Here is an 18,585-nt window from a genome sequence, read left to right as displayed (position 1 = left end):
AAATCACCTGGCCTACTTTGTCCAGATTAAACGCACACTTAAAACATAGCTGGACTGTGGAGCGAATTCATTCAACTGTTGCATTTCAGCACAAAACCTGCTTCATACTCACTACCCAGTCCATTTTAACCGGTCTCTATCTAGCACTGTGCAACTGTGCTCTCTTTTCGGCATAAGCATGCCTACTTTCAATTTACTCCCACTTCTTGCATGTGGCAGATTAACTCTAAAGTGGATCAGTAAGGGTTAAACCATCTGTGCAGCTTCTCCATCTGCAGCCTCAGTCAGTTGCACAAACCACTTAGCGAGGCGAAACCCATCTACACCCGAGCAAAATCCTATGCATAAACACAGCTTATTGTTCTTCCACGGAAATCACCTGGCCTACTTTGTCCAGATTAAACGCACACTTAAAACATAGCTGGACTGTGGAGCGAATTCATTCAACTGTTGCATTTCAGCACAAAACCTGCTTCATACTCACTACCCAGTCCATTTTAACCGGTCTCTATCTAGCACTGTGCAACTGTGCTCTCTTTTCGGCATAAGCATGCCTACTTTCAATTTACTCCCACTTCTTTATTCACAAACAGTGCCTAACGTTGTGCTTTTACCGCCTGTGGAAACAGATGTGAAACAACATTATCCAGGAGTGCTCATTCTTAGTGAATTCCCCTCTTGCATCTAGATATCTGTCATTGTAACAAACCAGCACCGTTTTAGTCCTTAGATGTACTGGGTAACTTTAAAACAGTTTCTTTGGGTACCAACGCTTCTTATAATGTAAAGAAAAATTGATTTGAGACCATAAGACAGGTCAAAGACTAAGTCCATTTGACAGGCACGAGACCGTAAGACAGGTGTAAGACCCATGAGACAGATCTGAGAGCATGAGACAGGTGTGAGACCCAGCAACGGCAACAGGTGAAGGTGATCGAGTGCTGTCGAGCATATTAACACTCTCACCTTTTGATGAAATTATTGATTCTGTTAGGAACTCGCTCGCTTTCGCACATACACACTCTGAGATAGAGCTGTACATTCTTGGTGTAGCTTCTCAGGCGAATAAAACTTGGAATGGGTTTGTTATATAAAAATGTGATCCTGCAGTGACATTAAATGGGTTTAAACCTGACCAGGCACTACAGAAATGCTCACTGCAGGCTATAGCGATCAAAATAAAGCAAAACACACAACAAAAGTTACATAATTACTGCTGCTTTCATTTTCCTAGCCATTAATCCAACATTAAACAACCTGTACTTGTTTATCCAGATGCTCGAGTCATAAAATTCCCTAGGCTTATCCAACAAATGCATTAAAATACGGATCCGAAAGCAAAACGAGAACCAAACAGCAGAGTACAGATACAAAGAAAGAAATGTGCAGTGAAAGTTGCGCTATACACATATTTCTCTATGGCAGGAATGGAAATGCAATCTATTATATTCCACATTCTGTTGCAATGTAGAAGATGAATTTGGGCAAATTCAGCTGTTAGGTTTGTTAAATGTGCTTTTCGCCCCTGATTTATTTACTGTTACTCTGTCATAAAACTATTCATTTAAGAAGCAAACAAGAAAAGAATGGGTTAAACAAACAAACTAACAAAACGGATGTGGGCAGAAGGATGCTCTGCCTTTGCATTCTGGAGATCGACACAAAATATTTTGGAGGTTCAGTTTTTCCTTTTTTTCCATGTTTTTTGCCCATAAAAATCCACAGGAACTGAAGTGTTTTAAAACAAAATCCTCTCTCAAAGATATTGGTCCCTGTAGGCTGAGTTTAAGCGGCCATCACAGAGGAGTGCGCATGAGGACATTTTCCCCCTCTCATGTTCAATATTGAAGAAAAGCACCGACCCCTGTACCGCACATCCAACTTTAGAAAGGGGGAAAAACACCCCTCCTCTATGGGGAGCTCGTCAGAGCCAGAGGTTGTACAGGCAGGGAATCTCTTGTTTTTGTCTCTGAGTCTGTTTTTGAAAGGGTCTTTTGAGCTCCCTGGCTGGATTATATCATTTTCATGTTAAATTTCCGTGGGGCATCGTTGCCGCTGCTGCTCGCCCCAGCGTCCGATTTGCGTGGGACGTACTCTATCTCAATGTTGTGTTTACTGTTGCCTTTGCCTCTGCTCCAAAGAAAGAGCAGAACAAGGCAGAACAGAACCACACCCAAAAAGGAGATGAAGCCCATGGTGGTGGCGATGATTAGCGTCTTTATATCAAAAGGGAACGGGACTGTTGCTCTTGTTCCATTGGCTCCGTTGTCGTTGGGTTGGTTGGAGATAAACGCCAAGGTTTTGTTGGGTTGGTTAGGCCAGTCTGGCGAGTAACTGTGGACATGTAGGTGGGCCAAAGCGGTGTCGTTTCCACCTGCGTTGCTAGCAATGCACACATATGTCCCATTGTCCTGAATCTGAGCGTAGCGCACCTCCAAGGTGCCATCCGGGAAAACAGTGAGCCGTCCTATTGTTTTCGTGGTGATAAACTGTTTTTGTGGAGAAAGCCACATGATGACAGGTGTCGGGTCTCCATCTGCTTGGCAGACGAAGTGGACGGTGGTGCCTTCATCAAGGAACTTCTGCTGTGGTTTCCGGTCTCGGATCCTAGACTTCCGACACGTGAAGTAATTGGGCTGCAGCACGTCAGGGAAGTCCTTGAACTCTTTCCCCTGAACAAACTCAGGTGAGGAGCAAGTCGGCTGCTGGCGGTTGAAGTTGAGCCTCCAGCGGCGTCGGAAAACCCAAAGCAGACGGCAGTCACAAGCCAGTGGGTTGTCGTACAACGCGAGGGTCTCCAGGTTCCCCACTGAATGGAACACAGACTCCTCCAGGGTGGTAAGGGAGTTGCTGGACACATTGAGGACTTTCAGGTAGTTCAGTCCTCTAAAGGAATAGGGTTCAATCATCGTCAGTCGACCGCCTACCAGGTGGAACTCCTGCAGTCTGAGCAGGTCGTGGAGCCGGTTGCCCTCGATCATCTGGATGGGATTGTAGGACATGTTGAGGAAACGAAGATAAACCAGGTGCCGCAAGGCCAAATATGGAATCGATGTCAAGTTTGCATTAGTGATTGTTAGGGAGGTAAGATTCAATCCATACAAGCAGTTAGTGGTCATGGTATCCAGGTAGGGCCAGTTGGTGATCTCCAGCACTTTGAGACGGTAGAGCCGCTTGAAGCTGTAGTCTCTGATGCTGTTGATGTTGAGGTTTCGTAAGCGTAGCGTGACCAAACTGTGCAGGTGCGTGAAGGCCTCTGTCGGGACAGAGGTCAGGTTGCACTTTTCTAGCGTGAGCTGCTCCAGGCTGCTGAGGCCGTGAAAAGACCTGTGGGATATGAAGACAAGGTCATTATCCCCAACCTCCAGAGAGCGCAGGTTGTAGAGGTCCTGGAACATGTAGTCCAGCAGAATTACGATCTTATTTTCACTGATGTCCAGCTTTGTTAGGTTACTGAGGCCCGTGAACACTCCCAGCTGGATGAGCTTTAGCTTGTTGCTGCGCAGTCCCAGAGTCTGCAGGCTGTAGAGTTTGTTAAAAGCCCCGGGCTCGATGGTCGAGATGGTGTTTTCATTGAGCTCCAGCTCTTCCAGCTGCGGGAAGGTGGAGAACTCATCTGGATTGATGGTTTTGATTCGATTCTTGCTGAGGTCCAAGAGTCGTGTTTCCGATGGGATTCCCTCTGGAATGGACATCAGCTTCTTGCGGTGACACAAGACCGAACGCTCCTGAGCACTGCACTCGCAACGCGATGGGCAGCCCGTGGCAGAGCCAGACAGCACTGTGCCCAGCATTAAGATTAGAATGGGCTGCCAGCATGCCACCAGGAAGCTGTGCCCACTCACTTCCCCTGCTACCATCCTACCGGTTACCTGCACAGACAGAGAAAAAGAGCGTTGAATTATAAAATATGAAATTCAAGGCATCCAAATCAATAAACAATTATACCACACAGTATTGACCAAACTTCTAGTGGGTTATTTTCTTTGGCGAGCAGGATATGGCTCTAAAACATGAGTGAATTGTGTATTTATTGAATACCATTCATTCAAAGAGTGGAGAGGGTAAAAGAGTGTTTTACTGAGAGTTTGATTACTATAGCACAAATAAATTTCATTTCCAAAGTGTCAACTGTGTGTTTCATTACATTATAGGCTCATAAAACTATGAGCTAAGGACTGTTGGATTATTCAGAACTGTGAAAAGGAAGAGCCAATGGCGTGTACTTGCATAACCGTGCGAATCGGCACTTTTGGATTCAATCTTCTTTGTTTTGACCCCAACTAGTTCAACTTCAAAGGCTTTTAACACTCAGTAGCACTCGTGCTAACTGAGCTCAGGGACTTGACTTGGAATCCATTGCAAAGGTTACATCACCATCATAAGATATTTATGAATCATGTAAACCTCTGGCATACCTAACACAACTGAGCAGTGAGTTAGAAGGCTGTTTCTGTGTCCCAACCAGCCTTTTCACTCTCAAATACTAAGAGTGTTCACACTTCCATGTCTAGGATCCATATGAAACGATGACATGGAGGCATGTGTGTGAATTTATCCACAAATCCATTTCACAGGAAATCAGCAGGTGCACACATAAAATCGCTAGCATATGCCATCTGCGAGAGAGACCAAAATACAAGAAATTAGTTTAAGACCGATCTGAAACACTCTCGCTCTCTGATCAATTACTAAAAGACATGCTGACCATTGAAATCTGTACACAGAGATTCTAATGCTTCCTGCATCAGCAAAAAAAAAAAAACTGTTCATGCATAACTGTCCTTATTGTGAGGTTTAGCTTCTTAGCTTTGGTTTGGAAGTCTTCCATGCACTTACACCATGATAAGAGTCTTTCAAATAACAGAAACACAGCTACACTGAAAAAAATTTGGAGTAGGAGTTACTTGAAAAAAGCTTGGAAACAATTTTCACTCAGAAAAGGCTAGTTAATTTACAAAAATTTGACAAGTAAAAGCCTAAACATAATTATTAGTAGCTTTAAATAGACATTTTTAAGTTAAGTTTACTTGGGAATTCCCAGTAAATTTTATTGACTCTTTGTTTGTAAATTTTACTTAAGTAATGCTTATCACTGTAAAAAGTGTGCTGTTAAATAACAGTAATTTACTGCACTGAAAAAAACAATACGATTAACTTAAATTTTCTTTCTTTTGCAAGTTTTCACACACAAATATTTTAAGTGAAATTTAAGTATTGAATAAAGTAAAATTAAATCTGTAAATAAGCAAGTATGCTTGTTATCCTTTTAAGATAATGTGCCCACTCAATGTAATTATTACCTAAATGAACACAGACACCTCAATACTTGGTACACCATACATGGAAACAATCAGTGAATAGTGTTTGAGTATGAATGGGTCATTTTAAGTAAAAAATTAACTCCAGATGTCACAAAACAGTAAGTTACTAAACCTAACAACAAAAGCAATCATAAAACAGTGTAAATACAACTCGAAAACAGTGAAAAATGTAACCCTTTTAATTATTCATTCCCCAGTGCATGATGGGAAATATGGGATCATAACTTTGATATTTACTTAAAGAATCCTATAACATAACAAACAATTCCAAGTAAAATATACTTGGAAACTTCAAACTTTAATTTCTACAACCTTAAATTGAGTACTAATATAGAATTTTCTGTAATTTTTTTAATTCTTGCCTGAACTAAATTATTTAATGTAGAAATCACATTTGTTTTTATGTAGTATTTACTTCACCACAAAATAATTTTTATCAGTGTACAAGAAAAAAAAAAAAAAAATTACCATATAATCTTGATCTTTAAATGGAAACTGTTCCAAAACCTAGTTAGCCACCTTGCCAACATAGACATCATCTGAATAGAACCTCATAACGGACTTGTTCTGAATGCTCTACATGGGCAGAAACTCCACAAATTGAGCGCACTCGCAGAGGTGGACTTACCCATTAGGCAAAGGTAGATGACCGCCTTTTGGCTAGCAAAAGCCAAGGGCCCCCTAAAATGCTTTTCATATATGAGATGCGCATTAAGCGCAGACACGTGAATGGTTGCTGTTTACGGTGTTTATTACCATGACAAACGTCTGTGTGTCCGAGTTGAACGTGCTTCTTGTGTATCCTGCTTGTATCAAATGAAAATATCATGCATCTGAAGCTGTAATTACATATTGAGCAACAGTGCGTATTATATGTTTATTATTTTAAATGCCGCTTACTCATTTGAGAAGGACCCAATTAGAGGACGCATACACAGTTACTTTTTTGATTGATATAATCCTTAGGTGTGTAAATGTATAATTTTATTTAAAAAATTTTTTTTTTCAATTTCATTTAAATTTGTAGTTATAATAACTAGTTAAATAAAATAATAAATTTTTGATGGCATTTTAGCGTTTATGAGAGGAGCACTGCTTTGTTTACCGAGGAAACCGCTGTATTTCTGATGTTCCAAAAGCGCCTCCTACTGGTAGAGAATGAAAGTGCATTTTCAATAATCCCATCTGCAGTTTTTGTTCAGATCAATGCAAAAATCCACCCACATAACCCTGTTTTAAATTAATATAATGATTTATACTTCTGACTCATCCCTTTTCTTAAAAAATGGTTTAAAGGCTAAACTATGAAGTTTATCATTATATAATTTATTTTGTTTTTGTGAAAACCTATATCTCAACTGTAAATCAATTGCTATTTCGTGGTCTACAACATGAAAGAAAGCCATTTATAGCATGTACATGAAAAATGTAGAGACACTGGACACAACCATGGGGCAGCATTGTGCAGCAGCAATTATCACATAGCTCCTTGTAGTGCATTCTGGGATTGCCTTATTTGCCAATGATACATACAGTCTTACCTTAGAATTCAGCTAAAAGGCATCTAAGAAAGAGTTTTAATAATTCATAACAGTTTTTGCATAGCACATTTACAATGCCTTAAAATGCTGTCTAGGTAGGCATCTCACTTGGTTTTGGAACACAGCTTGCATCTCCAGTGAATCTCAGGTTTTACTTTTTTTTTTTTTTTTGGTTTGCTGTCACACTATTTATTCTCTGCCGACCTGTTGTACTGGAATACTTCTATTGAGAACATCAAGGCATGTTCATTTCCAGTTCATGTAGCACAACATCCCTGTCGCATGATCATAAAAAGGATGTACAACTTGCATTAGGAAGCCTGATGCCAGCAATGATTGCTTCTGCCCTGAAAGACTGGTAAATATTATGTCTTGTGATACTGATATCAGAGACTTTTCAGTTAAAAGAAATTGTAGAGCTTTGTGAGCCTTAAAATGGTTCTTTAGGGAATCCCAAATCTTGAAGCACAATGACCCTTAAACAGAGTCACTGGAGTGCAGAAGAACTCCACCCACCCACACAAACACAAAATACTTTGCATATATCACCAAGATGAGCCTGTTACAGGAAGCTAAAAACAGAAAAGATATTGTTAGCATATTCCCAAGTGCAAATGAAAACATTCTCTTATTAATTTGCATATCCAATCAACTCTCACAAAATAATTCACAACTGTGTGCAGGATATGGTAGGTGGATCTATTTTTTGAAAAAGTTTAAATGAAAATGTATGCAAAAATATCTGCATACATGCAGGTATAGTCAACAAGACAATGTAGAGGAAGTGATTCACAAACATTTGAGAAGAGGCCAATTTGGATTTTTGTTTGCAATTTGCTGATTTGTAATGAATAAACTGCAGTGATCTAACTGTGAGCTCCAGTTGTTCATCAGGATCAATAATGAAGCCACTGAAGGGTTGAGTTTGGCTGGAAGCATTCAGCATGTGGCCCAGAGGCCCCGTGTTAAACCGTTAACACTGCTGAGGGGAGGCTGGGTTCTGTTCAAAGCAAATTAAGCAGCCTACAGTGTGTGCTGCCAAAAACTGAGAACATATGGAAATGTTCTTCATATGAATCTAACATGAAAGAACTATCACTGCTGTCTGCTCATCAGGCTAGCAACAAGCTGAAACATTATTCAGCTAATGATCTATCTTTGGAAATCTGATCAAATAGCATTATGTATTATCTCACAGTGAAAAACAGAAAATAAATGTATGATTGGTAAGCCCTCCTACTGAAACCCCCCTTTTTGGGGTCTGTGACCTTTAATCCCCTGTAAAATAATAGAACGGTAGCATGTAAAATACACAAAGTAATGCAATGACGTAGTTTGTACAGTAATCTGGTGAATTAATTTATAAAGTAATGCGGTGAGTTTGTGTGTAAAGTAATGCAGCAAACTGATATGTATAGTAAAAGTGAGGCAGAATGTAAAATATGCAGTAAAGTGGTGTGGAATCTAAAGTAATGCACTGAAATAATGTGTACTGTAATGCAGTGAGGTAGTATGTAAAGTAAAGCACAGCAAACTAGAATGTAAAAGAGAGGTAGCATGCAAAATATTGCCGTAAGTTAGCATGTAACAGAAAATAATGCAGTGAAGAAGAATGTGTTTTCATGCAGTGAGGTGTGTAAAGTCATGCAGCAAACAATCAACATAAAGTAACAGGCAACAAGAACTGTAAAATAAATGACTGCAGTTTGGTAACGTATAATTTGCAGTATTAGTGTATTAAGTAACACTGTGATAGTGTGTAAAGTAACAGCAAAGTTGTATGTAAAAGATGTAGCACATAAAATAATGCAGGAAGGTAAGAGTGTAAAATAAAATAAATCAGTGCAAAAAAGAATGCAATGCAAGTAGCGTGTATTGAAGTGAGGCAGTAAAGTAACAGTGTGGTGATGTGCAAAGAAACAGCAGAGAAGTATGTAAAGTAAGTGAGGTAGCACTTGAAATAATGCAGAGTGGCAGTGGAAAATAATGTGATGGCAAAGGGTGTAAAGTACTGCATTATGGTAGTGTGTTAAGTAATGCAGTTAGGTAGCATGTAAGTAACATGGTAAGTTAGTATGTCAAGTAATGCCAGAAGGTGATCTGTACAGTAATACGGTGAGGCAGTTCCTAAAGAACATGACAAGATCGCACCTCCTCTATTCTGACGTGATTGTATTTCCATCTGTTGCATCATTTACTATTATATATTTATGATACATCTGAATCTATCACAGTAAGACTGTGAATTACTGCAGTGACGTACTGCAGGACGCTGTTACACAGCGGTAACAATCCCACTTAAAGATGGCAGCTAAATACCTGAGCAGCAGAATCCTCCTCACATCTGTCACTGCTATAGGAACAGCACGCTAAGAGTCTAATCTAGTTCAGAATCCACCTGTTCGCTAATCCTGTGCACACACACACACACACACACACACACGAGCGCAAGGCGCACTAACACACATACAGGCGGGACTTATTTCACCTCAGCTTCATGTAGGTCAGTTCGGCACACAGACACCTCACAGGACAAACAGTTAAACACACACTTGGATAAGAATAACACCACTCCGGCTCATCCGTAAATCAATCTGATTAATTGACTTAGTGAAGCTCTGCTGCTACTCCCTAGAAGACTTTGAGTTCTCCAAGTGACTTAAATCTCTTGAATCCGTTCACCAAAACATCATGTACAGATTGTTTGCCAATTCATTTAATGACCATAAATCACTTTTTTCTCCCCCATGGGGAAGAAAAACCACAAATGCGATCTCATTAATATCTCAACTTTCTCCTAGAGCAAACTGAGATAATTACCGCCTCCTGCTTCTCCTGAGAAAAAAATCCAAGTAAAATCACACATTTCTCTTCTAGAGTTTCACAAGAGATCTCAGTAATGTCCAAAACGTGCTTAGATTTGACAAGATAACAAAGCCTGTAAAAATCAGATATCAAATGTCTCAAATCTCAATATGAAGTTTTTCATTAACTTAATAAATGATCTGAGCTTCCATCCATTAGTTTTATAGTGTTGTACTTATACTCTGTATGAATAATTGTCTCATTAGTGTCTATTCTAATTTCTCCTTGACTCAACCAATGGCATTAGTTTGGGGCGGGGCTATCAATTAGTCTGACCAATGGAAGACAAGGGGAGTGTTCAGGAAATGCATTCCATTATATTGACAATTCAGTTTGGCGATGCTGCTGGCACAGAAATGACTTCACCTACAAGATTATGATACACTAAAAAATGACAAGTTTTTCCTTTGCAATTTTGAAAGTTTTCGCATATAGACAACAACATGGTCAAACTGTCGTTAAAGTCCCCATTCACACGGATCCGCGAAAATGGCTAAGCGCTGAATTATGCATGCCAAGCCAGTAGTTGGCAATGTCACTTTGTAAAGAAACACTACACACCTGTGCACATACCTATAGACTGAACACATAATATGCAAGCGTATGGCATAACTATTTTCACAAATTAATGTTTTTTAGTTTACACTGAGGTGATAACGGTATCATTTTCAAAAAATTTTATTTGAAACCAGCTTTCAAAAGTTTGCATTTTCAGGCCCCCAAAACGCCATTGTTGAGCAAATGAATGCATGAACGGCAAAACACATGAAAAGTTTTCCTTTTTTAATTGAAAACGGTGTTGTGTAAATGTCCCCCAAGTCTCCCGAGGTATAAAAGAGCAACATCCATGCAACAAAATGTTCCTCTGGGCCTTTAAAGTCAGCCTTTGAAGGTAGAAACGACCAACAAACCAGTCACGTCTCTCTGCTACAACAGAACGCCTTCATTTCAATGCAAAACAAGTGTCAGGAATGAGATCGTATCGTTCACTTTAAACATTCCTGCACAGAACGCAGTGCTCAAGATCTAGAACTAAGACACACACTCACACTCCAATTCTCATGGTCCGTGGCTGAATTCTCTCATTTATTTGTTGAACTTGCTGCAGAATCAGCAGTGTGTGACTGAGTGTTCCCTCATTAGAGACCTTCTCCTTGCCTCTCCGCTATTATTGTGTCTGTAGAGTAACTCTGGCTCAGGGAGTGCAAACAGTACACTAGGTTTCTATCCAAAGCTTCAGATCTGCCACTGACCTTCTAAAAACATCTCCTCCCAGAAAAAACAGCTCCATCCTTCAGCCCTAACAGCTCCTCAGAGCTCAAACCTCTCCGTTTTCAGCTCTCTCCGCTCTGTCACTCTCTGTTTTTCTCTCTCCGAGGGAGACACATTGACCCTGAAGCTGCAGGAAAAGCAGCATCAACACGAGCCCACAATGGCAGCTGGAATCAGGAATAACAAGGTCCAACACAAAAGACGTCCTTGCGCTGAGGAATCAATCACACAGGGCAGGTTTTCTAGCAGGGTGTGAGACAAGGGTTTTACAAGCAGGATGTACACACAAACATGAGCTAGACTGCAAAATCTAGCCTCACTCTCTATTGTCTACGAAGGAAGCTAGCTTCTGGGGCAGCAACCTTACAGAAATAGAGCCTCTATAATTCTAAGTAATTGATCTGATATGCTCTTAATGGGCAGAAACTCCATTAACAATCTCTTTCTGGCTGTTAAGTGGACTGATTTGCCTAAAAGGGACTTAGATGTCGCTAAGCTAATGACTTAGCTTACTCTGATACACAAAACTCGACTAGGGCTGTCAAATCAATTAATCTCGATTAATCACATCCAAAATAAAAGTTTGTGTTTACATGATATGTGTGTGTATTGCGTATATTTATGTGTATACATAAATACACACACATACATGTATATATTTAAGAAATATTTATGTGTATATATATATATATTTATTCACATTTACATATGATTTATATTATATATATATTACATGTATTTCTTAAATATATACATGTATATGCGTGTATTAACATATATACACAGTACACACAACTTTTATTTTGTATGCAATTAATCACGATTAATCGATTTGACAGCCTTAATACATTCTTAAAGGTCATTGAGAAAAGAAATAGCACACTTCTCCCTTATAATTTGAGTTATCATTAATTCTGTATAGAGCTCTATGATTTCCACAATATGGAAAATGAAGAATCCAGTCATAAAAACTGAATTTACAGTATTGGAATGTCATAGAATTTGGCAAAATGTGGATGAATAAATCAAAACTAGGGCTGTACACTCTTAAAAATAAAGGTGCTTCACGATGCCATAGAAGAACCTTTTTGTCTAAATGGCTCCATAAAGAACCTTTAACATCTGAAGAACCTTTCTGTTTCACAAATGGTTCTTTGTGGCGAAAGAAGGTTCTTCAGATTATAAAAAGTAAGAATGAGATGGTTCTTTAAAGAACCTTTGACTGAATGGTTCTTTGTGGAACCAAAAATGGTTCTTCTATGGCATCGCTTGAAGAACCTTTTGAAGCACCTTTATTTTTAAGAGTGTACACTTAATCAAATCACGATACACAGATACACACAAAAACTCAAAAGATCTTCACGACAACCCACAAAAGTGAAATTTATGACAAAAATGTATTTGTATTGTACAGTAGAATGTACTTCTCAATAATACAGGAATAACAAGGAATATCACAATAGATAAACTTTATTTCAATTACTTGTTTTATTTTTTACTCTAAGGCAAAAACTGGCTTCCATACCCTCACTCAAACGATTTTGTTACTTTCATGGGACGCAAAACTGCTTTATTTTCCAAATAACAAAGCTAGTTCAGTAGCTGTCAAGCTCCAAAATGTAAATGATTACAACATTTTAATTTATGGGGGAACTGTGCCTTTTTCATTGTCTCAGACATACCTTGCCTTAGCTAAGATTAGTTTTTTCTCAAACGTTTGTAAAATTGTTTCAATTTGTTGGAGAAAATGTCTTTTAGATTCATAGAGAGAGAGCCAATAGCTACAGAAACCTCAAATTACAGCTGATCAAGTCTATACAAGGATGAAATTGCGTTTTGAACCGGTAATCACGCTCTGCATGCGGGAGGAGGAGGCCTGGAGATGTGATGAAGAAATGCACGCTGGGAAATTGATTGTTTGCATTGCATCTGCCAAACAGAGACATTAAGACTCTGAGATGAGTGCTGTCAGTCTGATGCATCATGGCCAAACTCACATGCACATGACCAGCAGGTTTCCCTCTTTAACTGGAGCGTACAGAGAACCCGACTGACACCACTTGACCTCTTCAGACCCCTCGATCAGCAGTGATGCAGTTTTCACATGACACACAATTTTTTTAATGAGAAGGAAAAAAATATATATATGTTGAAGCCTTATTTGATCAAAAATACAGTAAAATTGCGAAATATAACAATTTAAATCAGTCTGTTTGGATATATTTTAAAATGTCATTTATTCCTGTGATGGCAAAGTTGAATTTTCAGCTTCATTACTCCATTCTTCAGTGTCACATGATCCTTCAGAAATCATTCTAATGATTGTAATGACCAGATATTTTAGTTTTTTCCCCTCACCGTTACACACAAACTGATCTGGTATGACCTTAAAAGCCACAAAGTAATGAATAATGTTGTATGATACAAAATACGCACTAGGAAACCATCCTATAGCATCCGTGTGTGTGTGTGTGGGTTTCTCTGTTCAGTCTCATCTCATGACTCATACACCGTTCCCCAAAGCATCACTCTTTTCATTTATTCAGAGAAGAAAATGAGTGTGAGAGGAATGTATTTAGCTAAAAATGAAGGCGCGCATATGTTTTCACAGACAGGTGTTACTTCAATGCAGAACCTAAAACGAGGTGATCGCTGGTGTCCTTTTACACGAAGCATACTTCAAAATATGCTTCGATAGACGTCATTCTTTCCGTATGTATGTGTTATGTAACTTCAGTACATAACCTGTAAAAGTTGATTGAATCATTTTCAGTCCCTGCTGTCAGTTTGTTCCCTGCTTGATAATCCAGGTAGATGTTCTGGAACATGCTAGCAGGTAAATAGCTTGTCCAGCTACCAGTTCATGCTGTTTTTTGAACACAGTTGCTAATGTCTAAATATAAACCAGCTACCATGTTTAAAAAATAAAGCTAGCATGTGAACACATTCACCCAAGATAAGGCATTGTAAATTCACTTGGTAGTAAAAAATGCAGTATTTGACCCAATATTTGTGTGCGCTATAAATCATCACTATTGTTATTGCTCGTACTTATCATATTTTCCACCCAAAACTTGCTTAATTTGTGCCACATATAGGGCCCTAATAAATACATTTTATTTTTTTTACAAATTCTGTTTTCCATTTTAATTCTTCTTAATTAGAGCCCAACCGATATGGGTTTTTTGAGGGCAGATGCGATACCGATATTAGGGAGTAAAAAACGGCCGATATATCGATATTCCTTATGTGTATATTATAGTACGTAGTTACACCATTTACAAGCATTTTATCTGCGTTTTATTTTCTGTAAAAAATGTTCATATTGGTGACATATACGCCGATACCGATATATCTGCGACAGGCATATATCGGCCGATAAATCTAAACGATATATCGGCCGGGCTCTATTCTTAATTACATTTTAATGTTTTTTTTAATAATAAAAAGGATGTCTAATCAATTGAATTGAAAACTTCAGTTTAATAATTTATTACAATTATAATAGCACTGCGCTTGAAATGTAAATTCTGTGTTTTCTGTTTAAATTTTTATGACTGTAAATCTCACTGTATACAACAGTGCCAACTAAAGCATATAAATGAAAATTTTAATGGGTTAGTCATTCGTTTTCATGCCATACAAAAGAAAAAAAAAATTCAATACATTCATAAACTATCAGTCTGACTGAAAAAGTATTTACAAACTGTCTGTACTGTATTGCGTATTACACAATGATTATCATTCATAAGACACATTTCTGTGCAAATCGTATTTTTTATAGGAATCATTTTAAATAACATAGAATGATTTCACAAACAATTTACACACCAATTTGCTCATGAATTAGGTCGATTGTATGGTTTTGTATCTTGTACATTGTCTATTATATAATGCATAATGTAGAACATTTATAAACTGCATAGCTGTATCCAAGTCATTTGCCATTAAATATCTATTCTATTCTATTCTATTCTATTCTAATGATGGCAGCAGATAAAATCTGACAGGGTTCATATAAAACATAGACACAGATATTGATTTAGTTCTGGGCACAGGCTCTTCATCCGCACACACAATTTTCTTTAATAACTGTGTGTTTCTTGTCAGAGCGACTCATTACAGAATGTCATTTAAAGAGCTATTTTAAATTCACGCTGTACCGCCTGATTCCCTCTCAGCTCTGATTTAGATGAAATACAGTCAGACCTGCATCACTAATGACAGGGACAGACTCATGCATGTCCAAAACACCAACACAAATGTGCGAAATGACACATTCAGCACGAGGCGTTTAGATTTGACACTCTTTCAGCAGCTCTGAAAAAGCTCCTCTTTTTCGCCGTTGGTTCAATCGTTTTAGTCAGAACATGTTAATGCCTTGATGCCCATCAACAGTATTGATCAGCATCGACTGTCATTCCCTGAAACGCCAGACAATCACAAGCTGAAACTAGCCTGAAGTAGCTGCTGGTATGTGTTTTCCAGCTGGTCATTTATGGTATATATCTGGAATACGAGCCAGTGAATCTGGTTTCACCCTGGTAGACTATCTTGGCTAAGCTAGTAAGTATGGAAGCTTATTTCTGCCATGAAATAAATCCACCAACATAATTGTTTAGAATTGTTTTTGCTTGTAAACAGTGCTTGATCTCCACATATTTGCTCTCCTGATTCAGACTAGATGACTTCACTGGAGGAGGCAATATTATGGATCGAGGACTCGTATTTTAGCCAGAAGCAATGGTTTAAAGTTAAAATATCTTAATGATGGATTTGTTTGTTGATTTGCTTACAAACATGCAGCTTTTTGCTTCACAAGACATTAACTGATGGACTGGAGTGGTGTGGATTACTTGTGGATTATTGTGATGTTTTTATCAGCTGTTTGGACTCTCATACTGACGGCACCCATTCACTGCAGAGGATCCACTGGTGAGTAAGTGATGTAATGCTACATTTCTCCAAATCTGTTCCAATGAAGAAACAAACTCATCTACATCTTTGGATGGCCTGAGGGTGAGTACATTTTCAGCAAATTTTCATTTTTAGGTGAACTATACCGCAATCAAAATTATACTGACAAATGCTGTTGACTGAACTTGAATCCGGACTGAACCCAGAATCTTCCTTTGAAGGGGAAATCGGATGCACAATTTCCACAAGTTGGTTTGATTCTTTAGTGTCTTCATGAAATGTCTGCAACATACTTTGGTTAAAATTCCTCAATGGTTGTGTAAAACAACACCCTTTTTACCCTGTCAAAAACCGCTCTGTTCACAGCGAGATGTTTCAGTGCATGTCTCTTTAAATGATAATGAGCTCTGCTCACACCGACCCAGGGCCCTAATAAATACATTTTATTTTTTTTACAAATTCTGTTTTCCATTTTAATTCTTCTTAATTAGAGCCCAACCGATATGGGTTTTTTGAGGGCAGATGCGATACCGATATTAGGGAGTAAAAAACGGCCGATATATCGATATTCCTTATGTGTATATTATAGTACGTAGTTACACCATTTACAAGCATTTTATCTGCGTTTTATTTTCTGTAAAAAATGTTCATATTGGTGACATATACGCCGATACCGATATATCTGCGACAGGCATATATCGGCCGATAAATCTAAACGATATATCGGCCGGGCTCTATTCTTAATTACATTTTAATGTTTTTTTTAATAATAAAAAGGATGTCTAATCAATTGAATTGAAAACTTCAGTTTAATAATTTATTACAATTATAATAGCACTGCGCTTGAAATGTAAATTCTGTGTTTTCTGTTTAAATTTTTATGACTGTAAATCTCACTGTATACAACAGTGCCAACTAAAGCATATAAATGAAAATTTTAATGGGTTAGTCATTCGTTTTCATGCCATACAAAAGAAAAAAAAATTCAATACATTCATAAACTATCAGTCTGACTGAAAAAGTATTTACAAACTGTCTGTACTGTATTGCGTATTACACAATGATTATCATTCATAAGACACATTTCTGTGCAAATCGTATTTTTTATAGGAATCATTTTAAATAACATAGAATGATTTCACAAACAATTTACACACCAATTTGCTCATGAATTAGGTCGATTGTATGGTTTTGTATCTTGTACATTGTCTATTATATAATGCATAATGTAGAACATTTATAAACTGCATAGCTGTATCCAAGTCATTTGCCATTAAATATCTATTCTATTCTATTCTATTCTATTCTAATGATGGCAGCAGATAAAATCTGACAGGGTTCATATAAAACATAGACACAGATATTGATTTAGTTCTGGGCACAGGCTCTTCATCCGCACACACAATTTTCTTTAATAACTGTGTGTTTCTTGTCAGAGCGACTCATTACAGAATGTCATTTAAAGAGCTATTTTAAATTCACGCTGTACCGCCTGATTCCCTCTCAGCTCTGATTTAGATGAAATACAGTCAGACCTGCATCACTAATGACAGGGACAGACTCATGCATGTCCAAAACACCAACACAAATGTGCGAAATGACACATTCAGCACGAGGCGTTTAGATTTGACACTCTTTCAGCAGCTCTGAAAAAGCTCCTCTTTTTCGCCGTTGGGTTCAACGTTTTAGTCAGAACATGTTAATGCCTTGATGCCCATCAACAGTATTGATCAGCATCGACTGTCATTCCCTGAAACGCCAGACAATCACAAGCTGAAACTAGCCTGAAGTAGCTGCTGGTATGTGTTTTCCAGCTGGTCATTTATGGTATATATCTGGAATACGAGCCAGTGAATCTGGTTTCACCCTGGTAGACTATCTTGGCTAAGCTAGTAAGTATGGAAGCTTATTTCTGCCATGAAATAAATCCACCAACATAATTGTTTAGAATTGTTTTTGCTTGTAAACAGTGCTTGATCTCCACATATTTGCTCTCCTGATTCAGACTAGATGACTTCACTGGAGGAGGCAATATTATGGATCGAGGACTCGTATTTTAGCCAGAAGCAATGGTTTAAAGTTAAAATATCTTAATGATGGATTTGTTTGTTGATTTGCTTACAAACATGCAGCTTTTTGCTTCACAAGACATTAACTGATGGACTGGAGTGGTGTGGATTACTTGTGGATTATTGTGATGTTTTTATCAGCTGTTTGGACTCTCATACTGACGGCACCCATTCACTGCAGAGGATCCACTGGTGAGTAAGTGATGTAATGCTACATTTCTCCAAATCTGTTCCAATGAAGAAACAAACTCATCTACATCTTTGGATGGCCTGAGGGTGAGTACATTTTCAGCAAATTTTCATTTTTAGGTGAACTATACCGCAATCAAAATTATACTGACAAATGCTGTTGACTGAACTTGAATCCGGACTGAACCCAGAATCTTCCTTTGAAGGGGAAATCGGATGCACAATTTCCACAAGTTGGTTTGATTCTTTAGTGTCTTCATGAAATGTCTGCAACATACTTTGGTTAAAATTCCTCAATGGTTGTGTAAAACAACACCCTTTTTACCCTGTCAAAAACCGCTCTGTTCACAGCGAGATGTTTCAGTGCATGTCTCTTTAAATGATAATGAGCTCTGCTCACACCGACCC

At 38.3% G+C, this 18,585-nt stretch overlaps 1 protein-coding gene across 9 annotated transcripts in view; it reads right to left on the bottom strand.

Moving 5' to 3' along the window:
* Nucleotides 1–213: 213 nt before the first annotated feature.
* LOC107562294 (leucine-rich repeat and immunoglobulin-like domain-containing nogo receptor-interacting protein 1) overlaps nucleotides 214–18,585 on the bottom strand; it is an 89,177-nt gene continuing 70,805 nt past the window's right edge. For 8 of the 9 annotated variants that reach the window (XM_016246922.1, XM_016246923.1, XM_016246920.1 and 5 more), the window contains one exon: nucleotides 214–3,872. In XM_016246922.1, coding sequence (XP_016102408.1) covers nucleotides 2,013–3,860 — 1,848 coding nt within the window. In that variant the 5' untranslated portion in view covers nucleotides 3,861–3,872 and the 3' untranslated portion in view covers nucleotides 214–2,012. Of the gene's footprint in view, nucleotides 3,873–12,999; nucleotides 13,101–18,585 lie in introns of those variants that run through there. The other variant, XM_016246925.1, reaches the window with a different exon arrangement.

The sequence above is a fragment of the Sinocyclocheilus grahami genome, unplaced genomic scaffold, assembly GCF_001515645.1.
Source record: "Sinocyclocheilus grahami isolate Dianchi unplaced genomic scaffold, SAMN03320097.WGS_v1.1 scaffold816.1, whole genome shotgun sequence".
Lineage (NCBI taxonomy): Eukaryota > Metazoa > Chordata > Actinopteri > Cypriniformes > Cyprinidae > Sinocyclocheilus > Sinocyclocheilus grahami.
The sequence above is the reverse complement of the archived record's forward strand: the minus strand, read 5'-3'. Positions and strand labels throughout refer to the sequence as shown.